Source organism: Aureobasidium subglaciale (genome assembly GCF_000721755.1).
Source record: "Aureobasidium subglaciale EXF-2481 unplaced genomic scaffold scaffold_31, whole genome shotgun sequence".
In the NCBI taxonomy this organism is placed as follows: Eukaryota; Fungi; Ascomycota; class Dothideomycetes; order Dothideales; family Saccotheciaceae; genus Aureobasidium; species Aureobasidium subglaciale.
In genome coordinates, this window is record NW_013566964.1 from 216,698 (window position 1) to 230,656 (window position 13,959).

At 50.2% G+C, this 13,959-nt stretch overlaps 5 protein-coding genes across 5 annotated transcripts; 3 read left to right on the forward strand and 2 right to left on the reverse strand.

Annotated features, from left to right (window-relative positions):
• The first annotated feature begins 1,209 nt into the window (after positions 1–1,209).
• AUEXF2481DRAFT_508599 (uncharacterized protein) lies at positions 1,210–3,237 on the forward strand. The gene is made up of 2 exons (XM_013484347.1): positions 1,210–1,693; positions 1,755–3,237. Exons 1-2 carry the CDS (start codon positions 1,548–1,550, stop codon positions 3,169–3,171), a joined length of 1,563 nt encoding a protein of 520 aa, XP_013339801.1. The 5' UTR covers positions 1,210–1,547; the 3' UTR covers positions 3,172–3,237.
• A 499-nt stretch (positions 3,238–3,736) lies between these two features.
• AUEXF2481DRAFT_33263 (uncharacterized protein) lies at positions 3,737–5,701 on the forward strand (the record flags this gene model as incomplete). The annotated part of the gene is made up of 1 exon (XM_013484289.1): positions 3,737–5,701. One exon carries the CDS (start codon positions 3,737–3,739, stop codon positions 5,699–5,701), a length of 1,965 nt encoding a protein of 654 aa, XP_013339743.1.
• Positions 5,702–5,820: 119 nt separating this feature from the next.
• On the reverse strand, positions 5,821–6,958 carry AUEXF2481DRAFT_33264 (uncharacterized protein; the record flags this gene model as incomplete). The annotated part of the gene is made up of 2 exons (XM_013484290.1): positions 5,821–5,988; positions 6,077–6,958. 2 exons carry the CDS (start codon positions 6,956–6,958, stop codon positions 5,821–5,823), a joined length of 1,050 nt encoding a protein of 349 aa, XP_013339744.1.
• A 2,367-nt stretch (positions 6,959–9,325) lies between these two features.
• Positions 9,326–10,483, reverse strand: AUEXF2481DRAFT_44307 (uncharacterized protein). The gene has a single exon (XM_013484300.1). It carries the CDS (start codon positions 10,002–10,004, stop codon positions 9,750–9,752), a length of 255 nt encoding a protein of 84 aa, XP_013339754.1. The 5' UTR covers positions 10,005–10,483; the 3' UTR covers positions 9,326–9,749.
• Positions 10,484–12,423: 1,940 nt separating this feature from the next.
• Positions 12,424–13,891, forward strand: AUEXF2481DRAFT_44311 (uncharacterized protein). The gene is made up of 3 exons (XM_013484301.1): positions 12,424–12,948; positions 13,001–13,578; positions 13,635–13,891. Exons 1-3 carry the CDS (start codon positions 12,654–12,656, stop codon positions 13,647–13,649), a joined length of 888 nt encoding a protein of 295 aa, XP_013339755.1. The 5' UTR covers positions 12,424–12,653; the 3' UTR covers positions 13,650–13,891.
• Positions 13,892–13,959: the final 68 nt, after the last annotated feature.

Sequence of the window (13,959 nt, forward strand, 5' to 3'; positions counted from 1 at the left end):
TAATCAGGGCGAAGCAGGAACAGTACCAAAGACTGCTTTCACCATTCACGTCTCGGCATGATAAGGGACTGTAAGCCAAGATAGATTTATCAGACAAACCTGACGTCTGCCTGTATAGCGAGTCTTGGTTATACAAAATATCAATATGCTCGCAGAAGCAATCACTGCATTCTGACAGGGAATTCGCATTCTTTATAGCAGAGACAAAGTGCATTGTATCGTAATCTAGCATCTCACATGCTATTGACACGAACAGGTAACCACGAGATGATCGTCATCGGCAGAAGTAGCAGGGCTGATGAAGCAAATGGTCCTGATTGGTCAGAAGGAACTACAAGATAAGGGACGCGGACGCTAGCGGGAAGTGCGCCAACGTCAAACACAACGACACTGGTTCAACAGATTTCTGCTGCTTTACACATGTGATGACTGTCGCAAGCAATTGCTACCTACAGAGATAGAAGAACATACACTTTTACGACTGCCAACGTTGTGTAAATCTAACTTCACGAATCGCTTAGCTGTGTTGATTGCGACTCGCGAGACAGATAATCAATGCCTCGCAGTTGCAGAACCATCAATCTCCTCGAGGCGATACGGGCAAGTACGGTACAAGGAATTGGTGCGAGGAGAAAGCAAAAAACAGCATGCATCAGAAGGAACTGAGAGTATTTGCATCGCAGATGGTCAAGTATTTCTATGATGAGAGGTTTTACAGCAACAAGCCACTGATAAGGCAGGGGACGTTCGAATCCACTTTTCCCGCACGGAAAGCTGTGGCTATCTGTGCGCCCAGAGATAAGCCAACTCAATGCGCAGTCAACCATTCGCCCAGCCAGACACACACGTCTTTTGCCTGCCGCCTCTCATAGCTTGCTCTGTCAGATTATTCTGAGTTGGCTGATGATGGTCTACTGCACGACGAGTAGACAACTTTGAGGCTCGAAAGGTAAGGTCTACTGTCGACGTGAATAACATTCTTACACACGCAAGAGCAAGAAGAGAAGGAGATCTGGCAGATCAAGGATGTCCCATCTGTAGCACATCCTAAAAGTCCCGGATTCTTATCTCGACACGGCTTAGCCTGAAGTCAACCTTTCTCACCCACGTTTTTGACCCATCTGCGGCTCTGCACACGACTCCGGTTTGCACATCGTTCGACCATTTCCTCTTCGGTCCTTATCTGTAGCCAAGTGGCCGGACGCTCCAGATTTCCACACGACCCCAGAATAGCTGAGCTCCCAAGATCTGCACTGTGACGGCAGTTACAGATCCGCGGACTTGTTTTTTGCTTTGGCGTTGTGGTAATCAGTCGTGCACCGGAGATACATTGAACAGACTGCTGGACGTCAATGGGAGAGAGACGTGAATATTAAACCTCCACGTCCTCACCCCATCGATTGGTCTCTCCATTCGGATTCTATTACATACCAACAACCCCAAAGAGGTTCAAAGGCAGTCCTATTTCTGGCATTGGAAAACCGTCTTCGACCTTCTCTCAACTACACGCCATCTCTAGTATAGGATATACCACACACTACATCACTATGGGTATCAGCGTATTGTGGTCGGCCCCTGAGGTCAACCCCATCAACAGAAAGGCCCGCACTATTCCAGTCCTTAACCCCATCAACAACTATGGCCGTGTCTTCTTCTTCTCATGGTTCGGTTTCCTGCTCGCTTTCTGGTCTTGGTAAGTGCACTATATCCCCACATAACCACCCACCCCAGACTGTGGCTGACCCGAGTAATAGGTACGCATTCCCACCGCTCCTCAGCGATGTCATTGCCAAGGATATCGGTATCACCAAGCACGAAGTCGCCAACTCCAACATTATCGCCTTGACTGCCACTCTTCTCGTTCGTCTCATTGCCGGTCCCGCTTGTGATCGCTTCGGTCCCAGATACACATTCGCCGGATGCCTGCTTCTTGGTGCCATTCCCACCTTCCTGGCTGGTACTGTCAAGAACGCTGCTGGTCTGTACGCTCTCAGATTCTTTGTCGGTATCCTTGGAGGTTCTTTCGTGCCTTGCCAAGTATGGACCACTGGATTCTATGACAAGAACATCATCGGCACTGCCAACTCATTGACTGCTGGTCTGGGTAATGCTGGTGGTGGTATCACCTACTTCGTCATGCCTGCCATCTACACCTCCCTCATGAAGGATCAAGGTCTGACTGGCCACGTCGCATGGCGTGTCTCTTTCGTCGTTCCTGGTATCTTGATCACTGCTGTTGCTCTTGCTCTCTTCTTCTGCTGTGACGACACTCCCACTGGTAAGTGGGCCGATCGCTTCCAGACTGCCGAGACCAACCTTCGCTCTCACGCTCTCGAGGGCGCCATCGTTGATGTTCCTGGCACTGGTGAGATCTCAGGTGAGAAGGCTAGAAAGGAAGCTTCCCGCTCTCCCTCCACTTCAGACGTCGCTAGCGAGGAGAAGAAGCTCGACAACACCCGTGGTACTTTTGGCGAGAACGAAGCCCAGATGGGCGAGGAACAAATGGTCGACACCGTCCGCGGCGAAGTTGTACAGAAGCCCTCATTCAAGGACGCCCTCCCCGTTGTCTTCTCTCCTCAGACTCTTGTTCTCGGTCTCTGCTACTTCTGCACTTTCGGCTGCGAACTTTCCGTCAACAGCGTCCTCGGAAACTACTACCGTGGTAACCTTGGCCTTGGTCTCCAAGATGCAGGTAACTGGGCTGCCATGTTCGGTCTTCTTAACATTGTCTTCCGTCCCCTGGGTGGTCTGGCTTCTGACTACGCATACCGCATGTCCGGCCCCTGGGGCAAGAAAGTGCTTCTCCACGCCTACGTCACTCTGGCCGGTATGTTCATGGTCATCACTGGTGTCGTGAACCCTCACTCTCGCCCTGCTCTCGTCGGTCTCATCACCGCCGGTGTCGGTTTCTTCCTCGAAGGCGCAAACGGACTCAACTACTCCCTCGTTCCTCACGTGCACCCTCACGCCAATGGTATCGTGTCTGGTGTCGTCGGCGCTTCTGGAAACTTGGGTGGTATCGTGTTTGCCATCATCTTCCGCTACAGCGTCGATGGCAAGAAAACCTTGTTCGGACAGAGCTTCTACACTATCGGTGCTATTATGATGGCTATTGGTGTTGTGACTTCTTGGATCAAGCCCATCCCCAAGGGCCAGATCGGTGGTCGCTAGAACTCTTTCATGATTGTTTTGCACTTTTATCTTCTTGGGCTTTTGGGGATTTGGGAGGATTCAAAGGGTTTGGATGAAACTGTTATGACCACTGGTGTTACTTGATTGTATGAGATATCCCAAATTATTTTCTTAGATTCTAGATTTATACACTTTTACGAATTTTGACTGAGACTTTGGCCTGTCACCTCGCTTATGATTTGTGAACATTGTTCTAAACAGCCTTGTTGACATCGCGATGGCATCCGCATCTGCCGAGACGCAAACGGTTGTTGTGAGGTGTGGCCGAGATTTAACCTTGTTTCTCACGAGGGCATGTGTTTGCTCTGTCCTCAACACTTCCCTTTGTCATCTAGATAGACTATTCTGATCTGCCATCAATAAACGAACAATTGGTCAAGCAGAACGTAGGGTGCTGATGATCTGGATCTCTGCAGGATGGTCAAATCCCTAGGCACGGACACCTGTACCGACTGAGCTTAACGAAGCAAATGCTGCGAACAACAATGTCCAGCTTCTTGTACACCATCCTAGACATACACGACTTCAATCCCACACCGCGATCATGGGCAGAGGGAAACCGACATTTGCAGAAGCGATTAAGCAACGGCTCGAGCGACCTTTGGACAGTCGCACTATTGTGCGCAGTTTTGACGACGTGCAGATTGCATGGTCACGTTCGCAAGGTGGCTCTTCGCCGCTGCCTCCATTCCCCTTTCATATCTATCTCATTCGTGGAGCTACATCCTTGAATGTTACTGGAGTTCTGACCGACAAGCTTTTGTGCTATATCAGTGGCTGGCAGCAGCTTTGCGACCCGTGTTGGCACCTCGAGGTATTCACGACTGTGCAGGATAACGTGTTTGCATGCATCGAGCATTACGAGCAAGAGCAGACGTCTAGGAGGCTTGATTGTGAGAAGCCGTATATGTCCGACAAGACGTGTTTCTTGGTCGTCGATTCTGATGAGTGGGAAGATGAGGGGCTACTATGTGTCGAGTACACGAATGATGCACATCTGCCATACGGTGTTAAAGCAGAGAGGTATAAGAGCTGGGACTCATTAGCTACTCGTCTGAGGGAGCAATGGTCCTATCAAGGAATGACAACCATTGAGGAGTTGCTTGACGAGCGAAACCTGGCGCGAGGCTGGTCGATTGACCTCAACTTGTATCCTGACAGTGGGCCTGAAAAAAGCGTCAATGGAATGTCTCTTATCGACGATGAGCAAGCATCAACAGCACTGCACCCATCTGCTCTCAATGTGGCTGACCTTGTGACCGTTTTGAGTGCGGATGTCGATGGTGTTGTTGAAGAGCCGCGACAAGACTCTAGGGGTAATTATACGGCACTGAAGCATGCCTCAAGCGAACCGCCTCTGTTCGTCTTCTGCTTGTTTGTGCTCGGCCGTGATATATCCTCCAGCGAAAGATTGTCAGTGTTTGCACGTCTGAACTCCGGGCTAATGGCCGGTGTTTCATGGAGCCTGCACTTGTATTCAAATGCCACCATGTCATCTGCCTCCTCGATCTTCGCAAGGGACATGGCTTCCAGGAACTCTTCAGCTGGCACAACAAAACATCCGTCGAGTTATGCTGGAACCCCTCAACAGAATTACAAACATGTTTACATGTATCTCGCCGCTACGGATAGCCCCTCCTTCGTCCTTTCCGTCCCAATCTCAGATCACGTCACCTCGCTACCGTCGGATGTCTCCAGTACTGCTGGGGAGTCAGATAGCATTGACCTCATAACTTTCAATCCCGGATCATGGGACCTTGCTGCAGATATGCTTCATACGTATCTAGTCGTTTGCTCCGAAGCCCAGCCGATTGCTCGCTCGCCTTCACCGCCTCTACCTCGTATTTCCCTACACATCTCTGTCAATTCAGAGTATAGCTCTGACTCAGAAAGCCCATCACCAATGGGACTGACCATTACATCACACGCTTCCGAGCCCATCACGCTCAACGTCCGAGACACAATTTTCGATACCTCGTCTTGGCACTCCTACCTCCTCATACTGGATGCCACATCGTCACGCGAAATATCTAGAAACGACGCAGCCAAAAAGCCCTCGTCTCACCTTCAAGTATGGACGCTAGGACCAAAACTCCTCGATTACGGCTTCTCGCAACACGTGGAAGAGACTGATGAAGTCAGCTCACCCCACCTAGTGACTTTACACTCTGGTGTCCCATTACAACTCCCTGTGTTACGTCCTCTACCTACAGATTTCCTGGCTGAATTACGTCCCGAGGAAGACGAGGATGACAAGGTATTTTTGGAGGAGCATGAAGCTGGTGGGGAGGCGTGTTTCAATCCTTCTGATCGTGCTGGGGTGAAGAGTCTGTACGGGAGGTATCAGAGCTGGGAGGTGGGGAAGAGGTATCGTGTCAGCTTGAGACAGGGTACCAGTATTCCAAGATGGACTTGGGGCACTGGGGACGAATTAAAGGGTCCTTATAGGCTACCTGCCCTTGATATCGAAGTTGAAGAAGGTGGGAATAAGGAGTTTGTGCTTATCTAAGGGCCTCGTTGCCATCAAATACCTGCCGCAGTATTGCCTCTGCCATTTCGATAACAGATTCATCGAAGGGCTATTCACGAAAAGGACATCAAAAGCACCACCATGCTGCCTTTAGTTCCTTACATAACCCCACCTTCCAAGCCTGGGGCCAAGAAAGGCGTGTTGACGAAATAGTCTTCCTCCAGGTTTCCAACATATGTGCGATCATCTACACACATACCACCGCCTGAAGGACCGATATGTTCGCAATGAACATCTGGACGTAGGGGCACCATATTCTGATGAATCTGCCACTTTTGATCAGCAAATTTTCCCCCTTGCACAGGAATTTCCAACAGAATGAGTAAATGGAGAAATGCAATGGAGCAAACTCACCATACGACAAGCAACAGTATCCATTCCCCACTCCCAACCCTCTCCAAATCTCGTCTGTTTACCTAGGTAATCTTCACATGTTGCTTGGCTTTCATACTGCAGATTCGTGCCATTGCAAAATGTTGTCGCGGTTTCACAGATGGAAGTTGCGAGTTTGGCGTGGAGGAGGGGGGTCAAATCGGTGGTGGTGGAGAGGTTTTGGAGTTTGGCGATTGTGGCGATTGTGCTGTTTAATTGCCATTGTAGGTAGCGGAAGTTGCTTTCCTTACGATTAGTCGTGGGTACTAAGGTTGGAAAGGAGAGGAGAAGAGAAGGTGGAAGGGGAAAGAGGAAGTAGTGGAGAAAAGGAATAAGTACACACCCATCATACTGACTTATCTCACCCTTGTCGTTATACGTCACCCAAAAGTCCAGCTCCTGAGGGATCGTAGTGCCAGTAACCGGTAACTTGTACTCCACAACAGCCGCGAAAGAGACCACATTTCCTTGCCCCAAGAATCTCGTAAAAGTGTAGTTTATGGGATAGCCCAGCAGAGTAAAAGCGTCAGGGTTCAAAGCAATATTTGCAAAGAGGCCGAAGAGATATTCAGTGTTTAGCTCTCTGCCTGCGTAATCGCGGGTGGCATCTACGCGGCCGAGAATATCTTCGGATAAGAGGGAAGAGTTTATGGACAGGGATTGGGCGATATTGAGGGGGTACATGTGGTTTTGGAGGAAGCGGTTTGTGAGGTTCCAGAGTCGTTGGGAGGAGAAATTTGGGGTTTGAGGGTTGGTGGTGTTGGAGTCGTTTGAGATGGTGGGATATGAAGGGGATGCATATTGAGGGACTGCCAAGGTAGGGAGGAGGAAAGAGGACAGGGCGAGGAGAGATTTGATATTCATGTTGGCGGTAAGAATGGTTGCTTGGTGAGCGTGAATATGATCTGATGGGAAGTAGGAGGGTTTACGAGGATATAGATATAGAAAACGCAAGTAAAGGGAAGCAGGAGCTGACTTGAAGGATTGAAAGCTGAAACACCTAGACACCTCTTCTACGAGGAGTGCCACGCAATAATTCAATGGTCGGTCACTTACAGATTGATCCTATGTTGGCATCCCACCATCAAACAAGGGTCTACAGCCAAGTCAGAATATGTCTCAATGCAAGTCCAATTGAGAGCTTGATCAGCTTTACCCAAAGTGGCCGACGAGGCGACCTCGGACAGCAGCTGATGCATCCTGTCTACATTGTCCACGGTTCTAGATTTGTCGAGGTTGATTAGATACTATAGGATACCAGTATATCTTCCAGGCTTGCTACTTGGATGGATGGAAGATTTTCAGGTCATGACCAGGTTGCATGCACTCCCATATATTCCAGGCGGCAGAGTAAAGTCATGCATGAATGCTCGGCGTCGAGGCTTGCAGCTGCTTCTCTAGCTGCAAAATCCTTCTCGCTTGCTGAATCCTCTTCCGGCAGTTACAGTGATCGAAACCTTGATAGTCGAGTAAGAAGCAGAGCAGAACAGAGTAGAGCAAATCTCGCGAACAGTCTCAAGGGCGAGAAAGGACAAGTTACCGTCAGCGAAGACGCGACTCGACATGGTGTCGCCCTAGGATCGTCCTGTTGGTCGGCTCAGATCCGGGCTTCAGGGAGCTCGTCGATACCTCATTCAGTCCACTGTCAGCAGTATATGGGTCCTCTGATGATAATCCTTGTCCACCATCTTCCGCGTGACGCAGTCTCTGCTCTCGTGGATGCCGGGTTACAGCTTCCTCGTTTCTAACTCATTTGTATACCACGGCGGCTTTGCCTGCCACAACAGACCAGCCCGGCTGGCGCAATGGTAGCGCGCAAGACTTCTATCCTGATATCTTGAGGCTGTGGGTTCGAGCCCCACGTTGGGCTTTTTTTTTGCTACTTGGAGCATGTGTCCAGATCTAGAACAGTGCTAGAAAGCACCCTGTTGGAAGGGGGTGAGACGTGTGAACTGTTTGCCCGAGTTTTATTTGGGGTGAGTCTAGAATCTGGACCAGTAACGCAGAGGAGGCGCGAAGACGTCACTACCAAATGGGAGAGGTGGCCTGGAAGGGTGTAATCAACTTAAACAAAACCCCTTGACATAGTCGGACGAGTAGGTGAGAAAGGGGAAAGACCTGCGTTTTGGAGTCGGGATAGAGAAAACGACCATGAAGGCGGTAGAAAGAGGACCATGCCAGGCCGCAGCAGGCGTTCAGCAATTTCAGCACCCCAAACTCAGATCAGAAGCAACAGGGTAATCAAATATCATACGGGAGCGAAATAGGTTGAAGTCTGTGACTAAAACAGGAAGGAGCAGACGCTTGTTTCTTTCCTCCTTCCTTCTTTGCGAGGTTTTTTAGGCGCTCCTTCCACGCGTGTGACATCAACTCTTGCGGAGGAGGAAAGAGCGAGCGACCCTAAGTCGAGTGCGTGCTTGATATCCAACACACGGTAAAATGATGACGCAGAATGATTGCGGGCGGTGTACTGTGCTTAAAAACAGTCTTTGATACCGAGCTCGACTCACAAGACGCCTGTGGTGCTCTTCGGCGTTTGATCAAAATATATATACTATGCTGGAGTGGAGCCTCGTCAATGAGCCGCTTTAGCTCATCTGGGAGAGCGCCAGACTGAAGTCAACTTCTGTCCTCCATGCACATGCATGAGTATTCTGGAGGCACTGTGTTCGATCCACAGAAGCGGCATTTGATTTTTGCCAAGCCAGAACCCCTTAGTGAACAATCCTTTGCTTTTGCTCTAACTCATGCGTGGACATGAGATCCTTGCGGGATGACTGTGTGCCAGTGAGCTGGCTTCCTGTTGCAACATTGTTATGCAGTTTGTGGGTGTGGGGAAGAGATTTCCGTGCGAAGCCTGAAGCTCGCTTGCGTGCCCGATGGTCGATTGGTCGATAACAATGCTTAGAACAGGATGTTCTTGACAATCTGGGCAAATCTGGGATTGTCGTCCATAGTATGTTTTTCTCATATCTCCTTGAGCGAATGTGATGTACTTCTTGACGTTCCTCGTACTGGAGAAGTTAGAAGTCAGAGTTGACCTGATCAGTGTGTGTCTGCTGGCGTATGGCTGGCTTCTGTGAGTCTTGAGATCAATCTCAACCGCCTCTGGACTTAAGTTTCCAGGGTGTTGTCCTCATATGGTTCGAACATTCCAAGTCCTGGGCGATTGATCGACAAGCGAGCAAATTCGCTGTGGCCGAGGGAAGAGAGGATGGTAGTAACAAACAGGGTGATGACAGCAACAGCTTGTGCTCATAAGAGACTTGCTGAAATATTATATACAGACTGAGCAAGTCTACCTGTATCAAATCCGATATGGTCTAGTGGCTAGGATTTCTCGCTCTCAAACAGTTCGAATGAACAACTAGGTCCGAGGAGGCCGGGGTTCAATTCCCCGTGTCGGAAAGTCTTCTTTTGCTGGCCAGAACATGGATGCACCAAGTATTTTGGCGACCCTGAGAAAAAAATTCGGAACCCTTTTGTCAGCGGGAGCAAGGTGCCGAAATGAGGAGAGCACGGGCATAATGGCAGCGGGAGCTGTACGGTCCGAGAGTTCACTGCCGGTGTCCGCGGATAGTGACGACGGGGTGCTCGGGGGGTTTAGAGTCCCGAGTGTATGTTGTCATTGTTGTGTTGTTTGTGTCATTGTGTATCATGACTTGACGGGACGGGTCGGATAGACGTATATGGTGTTGAGCTTACCAACACCGACGTCTTCTGGTATTTGAGTGCAACAAGGGGGAATTACTGTGCACAAGACAACGTAGATGCAGGTGTGGACGCAGAAAAGTTGTGCATGTTGTGATGACAGGCGAGGCTGCCACCGATAGCTCTTGTATGATGAGGCAGACTGGTGCGTCCATGAAGCCATGGAGATTCGCATATTTCGCTTTGCCAGAAGCGACATTGCTGAATCCATCTGCCGGTAGATCCACGATATCGAATAGAAGCACAGCATGCTCGGCTCCTGCTTCGTGCCATGGGACCAGAAGATCTTGTTAAGTATATAAATATCTAGGCAAAAACGTTGACACCGCATGGCTGCATGGCAGGCGTGTGTCACCGGCGTAAATGCACAGTAATAATAGCTTGCTGCGTGCTTCAAAGTTTGGATGGGTCGAAGCAGAAGACGCATATGTAAAGTCAAGCGCCTCAAATGGTATATGGATGGTTCAAAAAGTCATTGCTTCATCTGGCCTGCCGATTCAAGACTACGATGTGTTCCTGTCCATGCAGACTTGTGACTAAAACATCGACAAGCAGCGACATCTAACGTTGACCAACCTTCGTGATATGGTCGGACAAGAGCGGCGACAAGACCGCAGCTGACGAGTCCTGTCTCTGTACATGTCGTGCGTGTCAAACCAAAACTGGATACCAAAGTTTAAACCTTCAAGGGATAACCTATGAGTAGCCAAGCTGGCTAGGCAGGCAACAATGCGCGAAACAAGGGACGAACAAAGAGAACAACAGTTTGCGCCATTTTCGAGGATCGTGGGAACCTGGAGTTCGGGTATCGTCGATCTGCTTGTAGGCTCGGGAGGCCTATTGAAATGCGGTTGATGGCGGTTTAAGGCAAATCCAGCCTCACGGGTATAAAGTCAAGGAGAAGGGTGAAACAACTTACGCTGCGCACAACAGTGCAATGACCACGAACCATAGCAAGGTTACAAGGTTTGGAAGCTGGAGTTTGTTGAAAACTCCTCTTTCGTAGGCCTGAAGCTTCTTCGAGTCGTGGATTGTGGTTGTGTATCCGAATGGCAAGAACGATTGTGGTGGCACTGCCGTTTGGGATCTAATGAATATGCCCAGATGACCATATCAGTTGGATCCTGAGACTTCTACCAGTCGATCCAGTTATCAGGCTGTCCATACGAGGGACACTCTATCATATGCGGATGGGATTGATAGGTTGATGAGAAGGTGACAGATGGCTTTAATGGCATCCAGGAAGACTGCCTTTCGTCTCTGTGGAAGACCAAATACAAAACAGCCAAGCAACGTTATACGCCAGCCCAGCGCAGTCTGAAACCTCCGCGCTGGGCTGTCATGCTGTCTGTTGCAAAAAAGCCGACGTCGCGACGGAGATGATGTTCAAGGACCGAGTTCAACCCGACGGCTCATGACGGCTTTCGTTGTTGGTATGAGAGAACAACAAAACATCGAGTGAAGAATGGTCATGGATTTGAACACAAGAACAACTCCAGACTAATGATTATCAGCGACGGGGAAAAAACGTGGCGCATGGCTGACATGCGGGCGGCGCCAGAAAAGTAAGAGGTTAATGACGGGAGAGAAAAGGTAGTCGATGATCAACAGGAACGCGAGTGCTTCGGACAAAGTGAGATCAACATCGAGGAACACGAGAAGGCGTGGGGTGAAGGATGAAGTACACGAGTACCTAAGCGACGATGAATACTTTGCCCTTTTTTCCTTCTTGTTCTCCTCTCTTCCCCGTGGTGATGGATCCTACCCTGCATCCTGCGACGGTCTTCGATCCTGTCATTTGAGAGACGTTGTGAACGGCTTCTCATGGAGGAAAGAGGGAATTAAAGAAACGGAGCTTGGCGCATCAACGTGGCCGAGCAGGAGAGGGAGCGAAAAGAGTCAGGCGGAGCAGAAATGGGCCTGTGCGCACTGGCCATGAGATTGGGATCAGGTACGCGAGAGGGTACGCGTTTAGCCCAGGGGGGTCTAGAACAGGTGGTGTATTGAGCGCTACCGAAAGGGATGAGCAGATGCGCATGAGTGAGAGCTGGTCGGAGAAGTGAGAAATGGCCGGTGGATACCCATCGATAGTGAGGAAACAATCTGATTGTCTCTTCTGCGAGGCAGCTCGGAAAACAAAGTTGTTGACATTTTCTCAAGTGTTTCAATATTGGCCAGGGGCCATCAGGAACACTAAGCGGTTCCTGCTTTAGCGCAACGGGCAAGACGCAACGGGGCTGGGTTGATCAGTGGACGGAAGACTGAAGTGGACGGAGGGAGCGGCTGCTTGCTTGGTCACGGACACGGACGTCTCTGCCCTTGACGCTGTCTTTCTCTTCTTCGATTGTTCTCCGTCTTCGCTCTCTATCCAAGTCTCCATCAATTCATCATCGACTGCACTAGTTAGACCGTCCGACACTGCCTGTTCACCTGGCAGATATACATTCGCTATCATTATTTTCCCCTTCGACAACCATCGACCGGCCTCAGAGTGACACACTAATCCCTGGACTCTACATTCCTCAAACCTGTATTGACCAAAACATCATTCCCGCTTGCCATCTTGCGACACACCCACAAGAGGCAGATTCGAAACTCGGGCATTTTTATACAGGATTTTATTCGAGATCTTGATAATCCACCAAAAAATAGACACTTCCGCGTGCTGGTCACGATAGTGTGGTTTTGAGTTGGCTAATACGGACACGAGGTTGGCACTTGACCTGTTCAGCTGTGGTTGCACGACAAGGCGACTGACGTTACTCAAGTCGCACCATCCGACACTCACACACACAACCTCTTCTCGCGACTCTCAGCCAAAATACTTTCGCACAACATGCTGTCAACGATGCGTTCTGTTGCAGCTGTCACTCTGGCCCTCTCGGCTCTGACATCTGCCCTCACCGCTGGAGTCGTCACCAGTGCTGGATGCTTCAACGATTCTGACGGCCTCACGCAAAGCGACACATACAACTACCAGTCCAAAGGTCACTGTCAGGAACAATGCATCGGCGCCGATGCCACCGTCATGGCCATGTCCAACGCCAACGAATGTTGGTGCGGTACCACGCTGCCACCTAAGAGCAGCTTGACAGACAATTCCAAGTGCAGCTTGGCATGTGTAGGATATCCGACTGACACTTGTAAGCTATCACTGGCAATACCGTATGCTCGCATGTGCTAATTCGCATATAGGTGGTGGCAACGGATACTGGAGCGTCTACTTCACAACCACCGAAACCGATATCAACTACTACGGCGGTGGCGGTTCATCTAGCTCGTCTAGCTCATCATCCGCCGCAGCCAAGTCTTCTGCCGCCTCTTCATCAACCTCCTCAGCAGCCTCCACAGTGACTGGTGCTACGTCTGCTTCCGCCGCATCAGACAAGGCAACCGTCATCACCAGCATTGCTCCTGGCAAGACCGTCATCATCACACAAGCACCTGCTTCTCAGGCTACAAACTCTGCCGGCGCCAAAGAATCCAAGAAGGGAGGCTCCAACACTGTTGGAATCGCTGTTGGTGTTGTCGTTGGTATTGTCGTTGTCGCCGCCCTTGCTGGTGCTGCATTCTTCTTCTGGCGCCGCAAGCAACGTCGTGAGGCAGAGACCGGTCACCAGCAACTCAACGATTACTCGAGCTCGTCCCAAAAGCCCATGGCCTTCAGATCTGCAGGTCCCGATGCCCGCATTGACCCTGATGCTATGGCACAAAGAAGAATGAGTGATGGAAGCATTGCCGATAACGAGGATTACTCGAGGAGGATATTGAAGGTGCGTCAATGTGCTGCTACCAGCCATCGAAATCCTATAACTAACATGCTTCCCAGGTCACCAACGCTTGATGATTCAACTCTACAACCTCCACGACCTTGAAATGACTTTAGACAATATCGACCACCTCTTCTTTACGTTTTCCTTACTCTTTCTTCTCTCTCTCTCTCTCTTCCCAACTGTTTTCTGGGATTGCAGGCGTACTTCAACGGAGCGCGCTTTCTTGATCTTTGAATGATGAAGAACACTTTACTGTTCCATCTTTGTGTTGGAATGGGAGCGGCTTTCATTCCCCTGCTCTACCCGGCAGAGAACCCCCCCCCCCCCCCCCCCCCCCCCCCCCCCCCCTCAAGTGCCTCCTTGCACAAAGCCGCCAAAAAT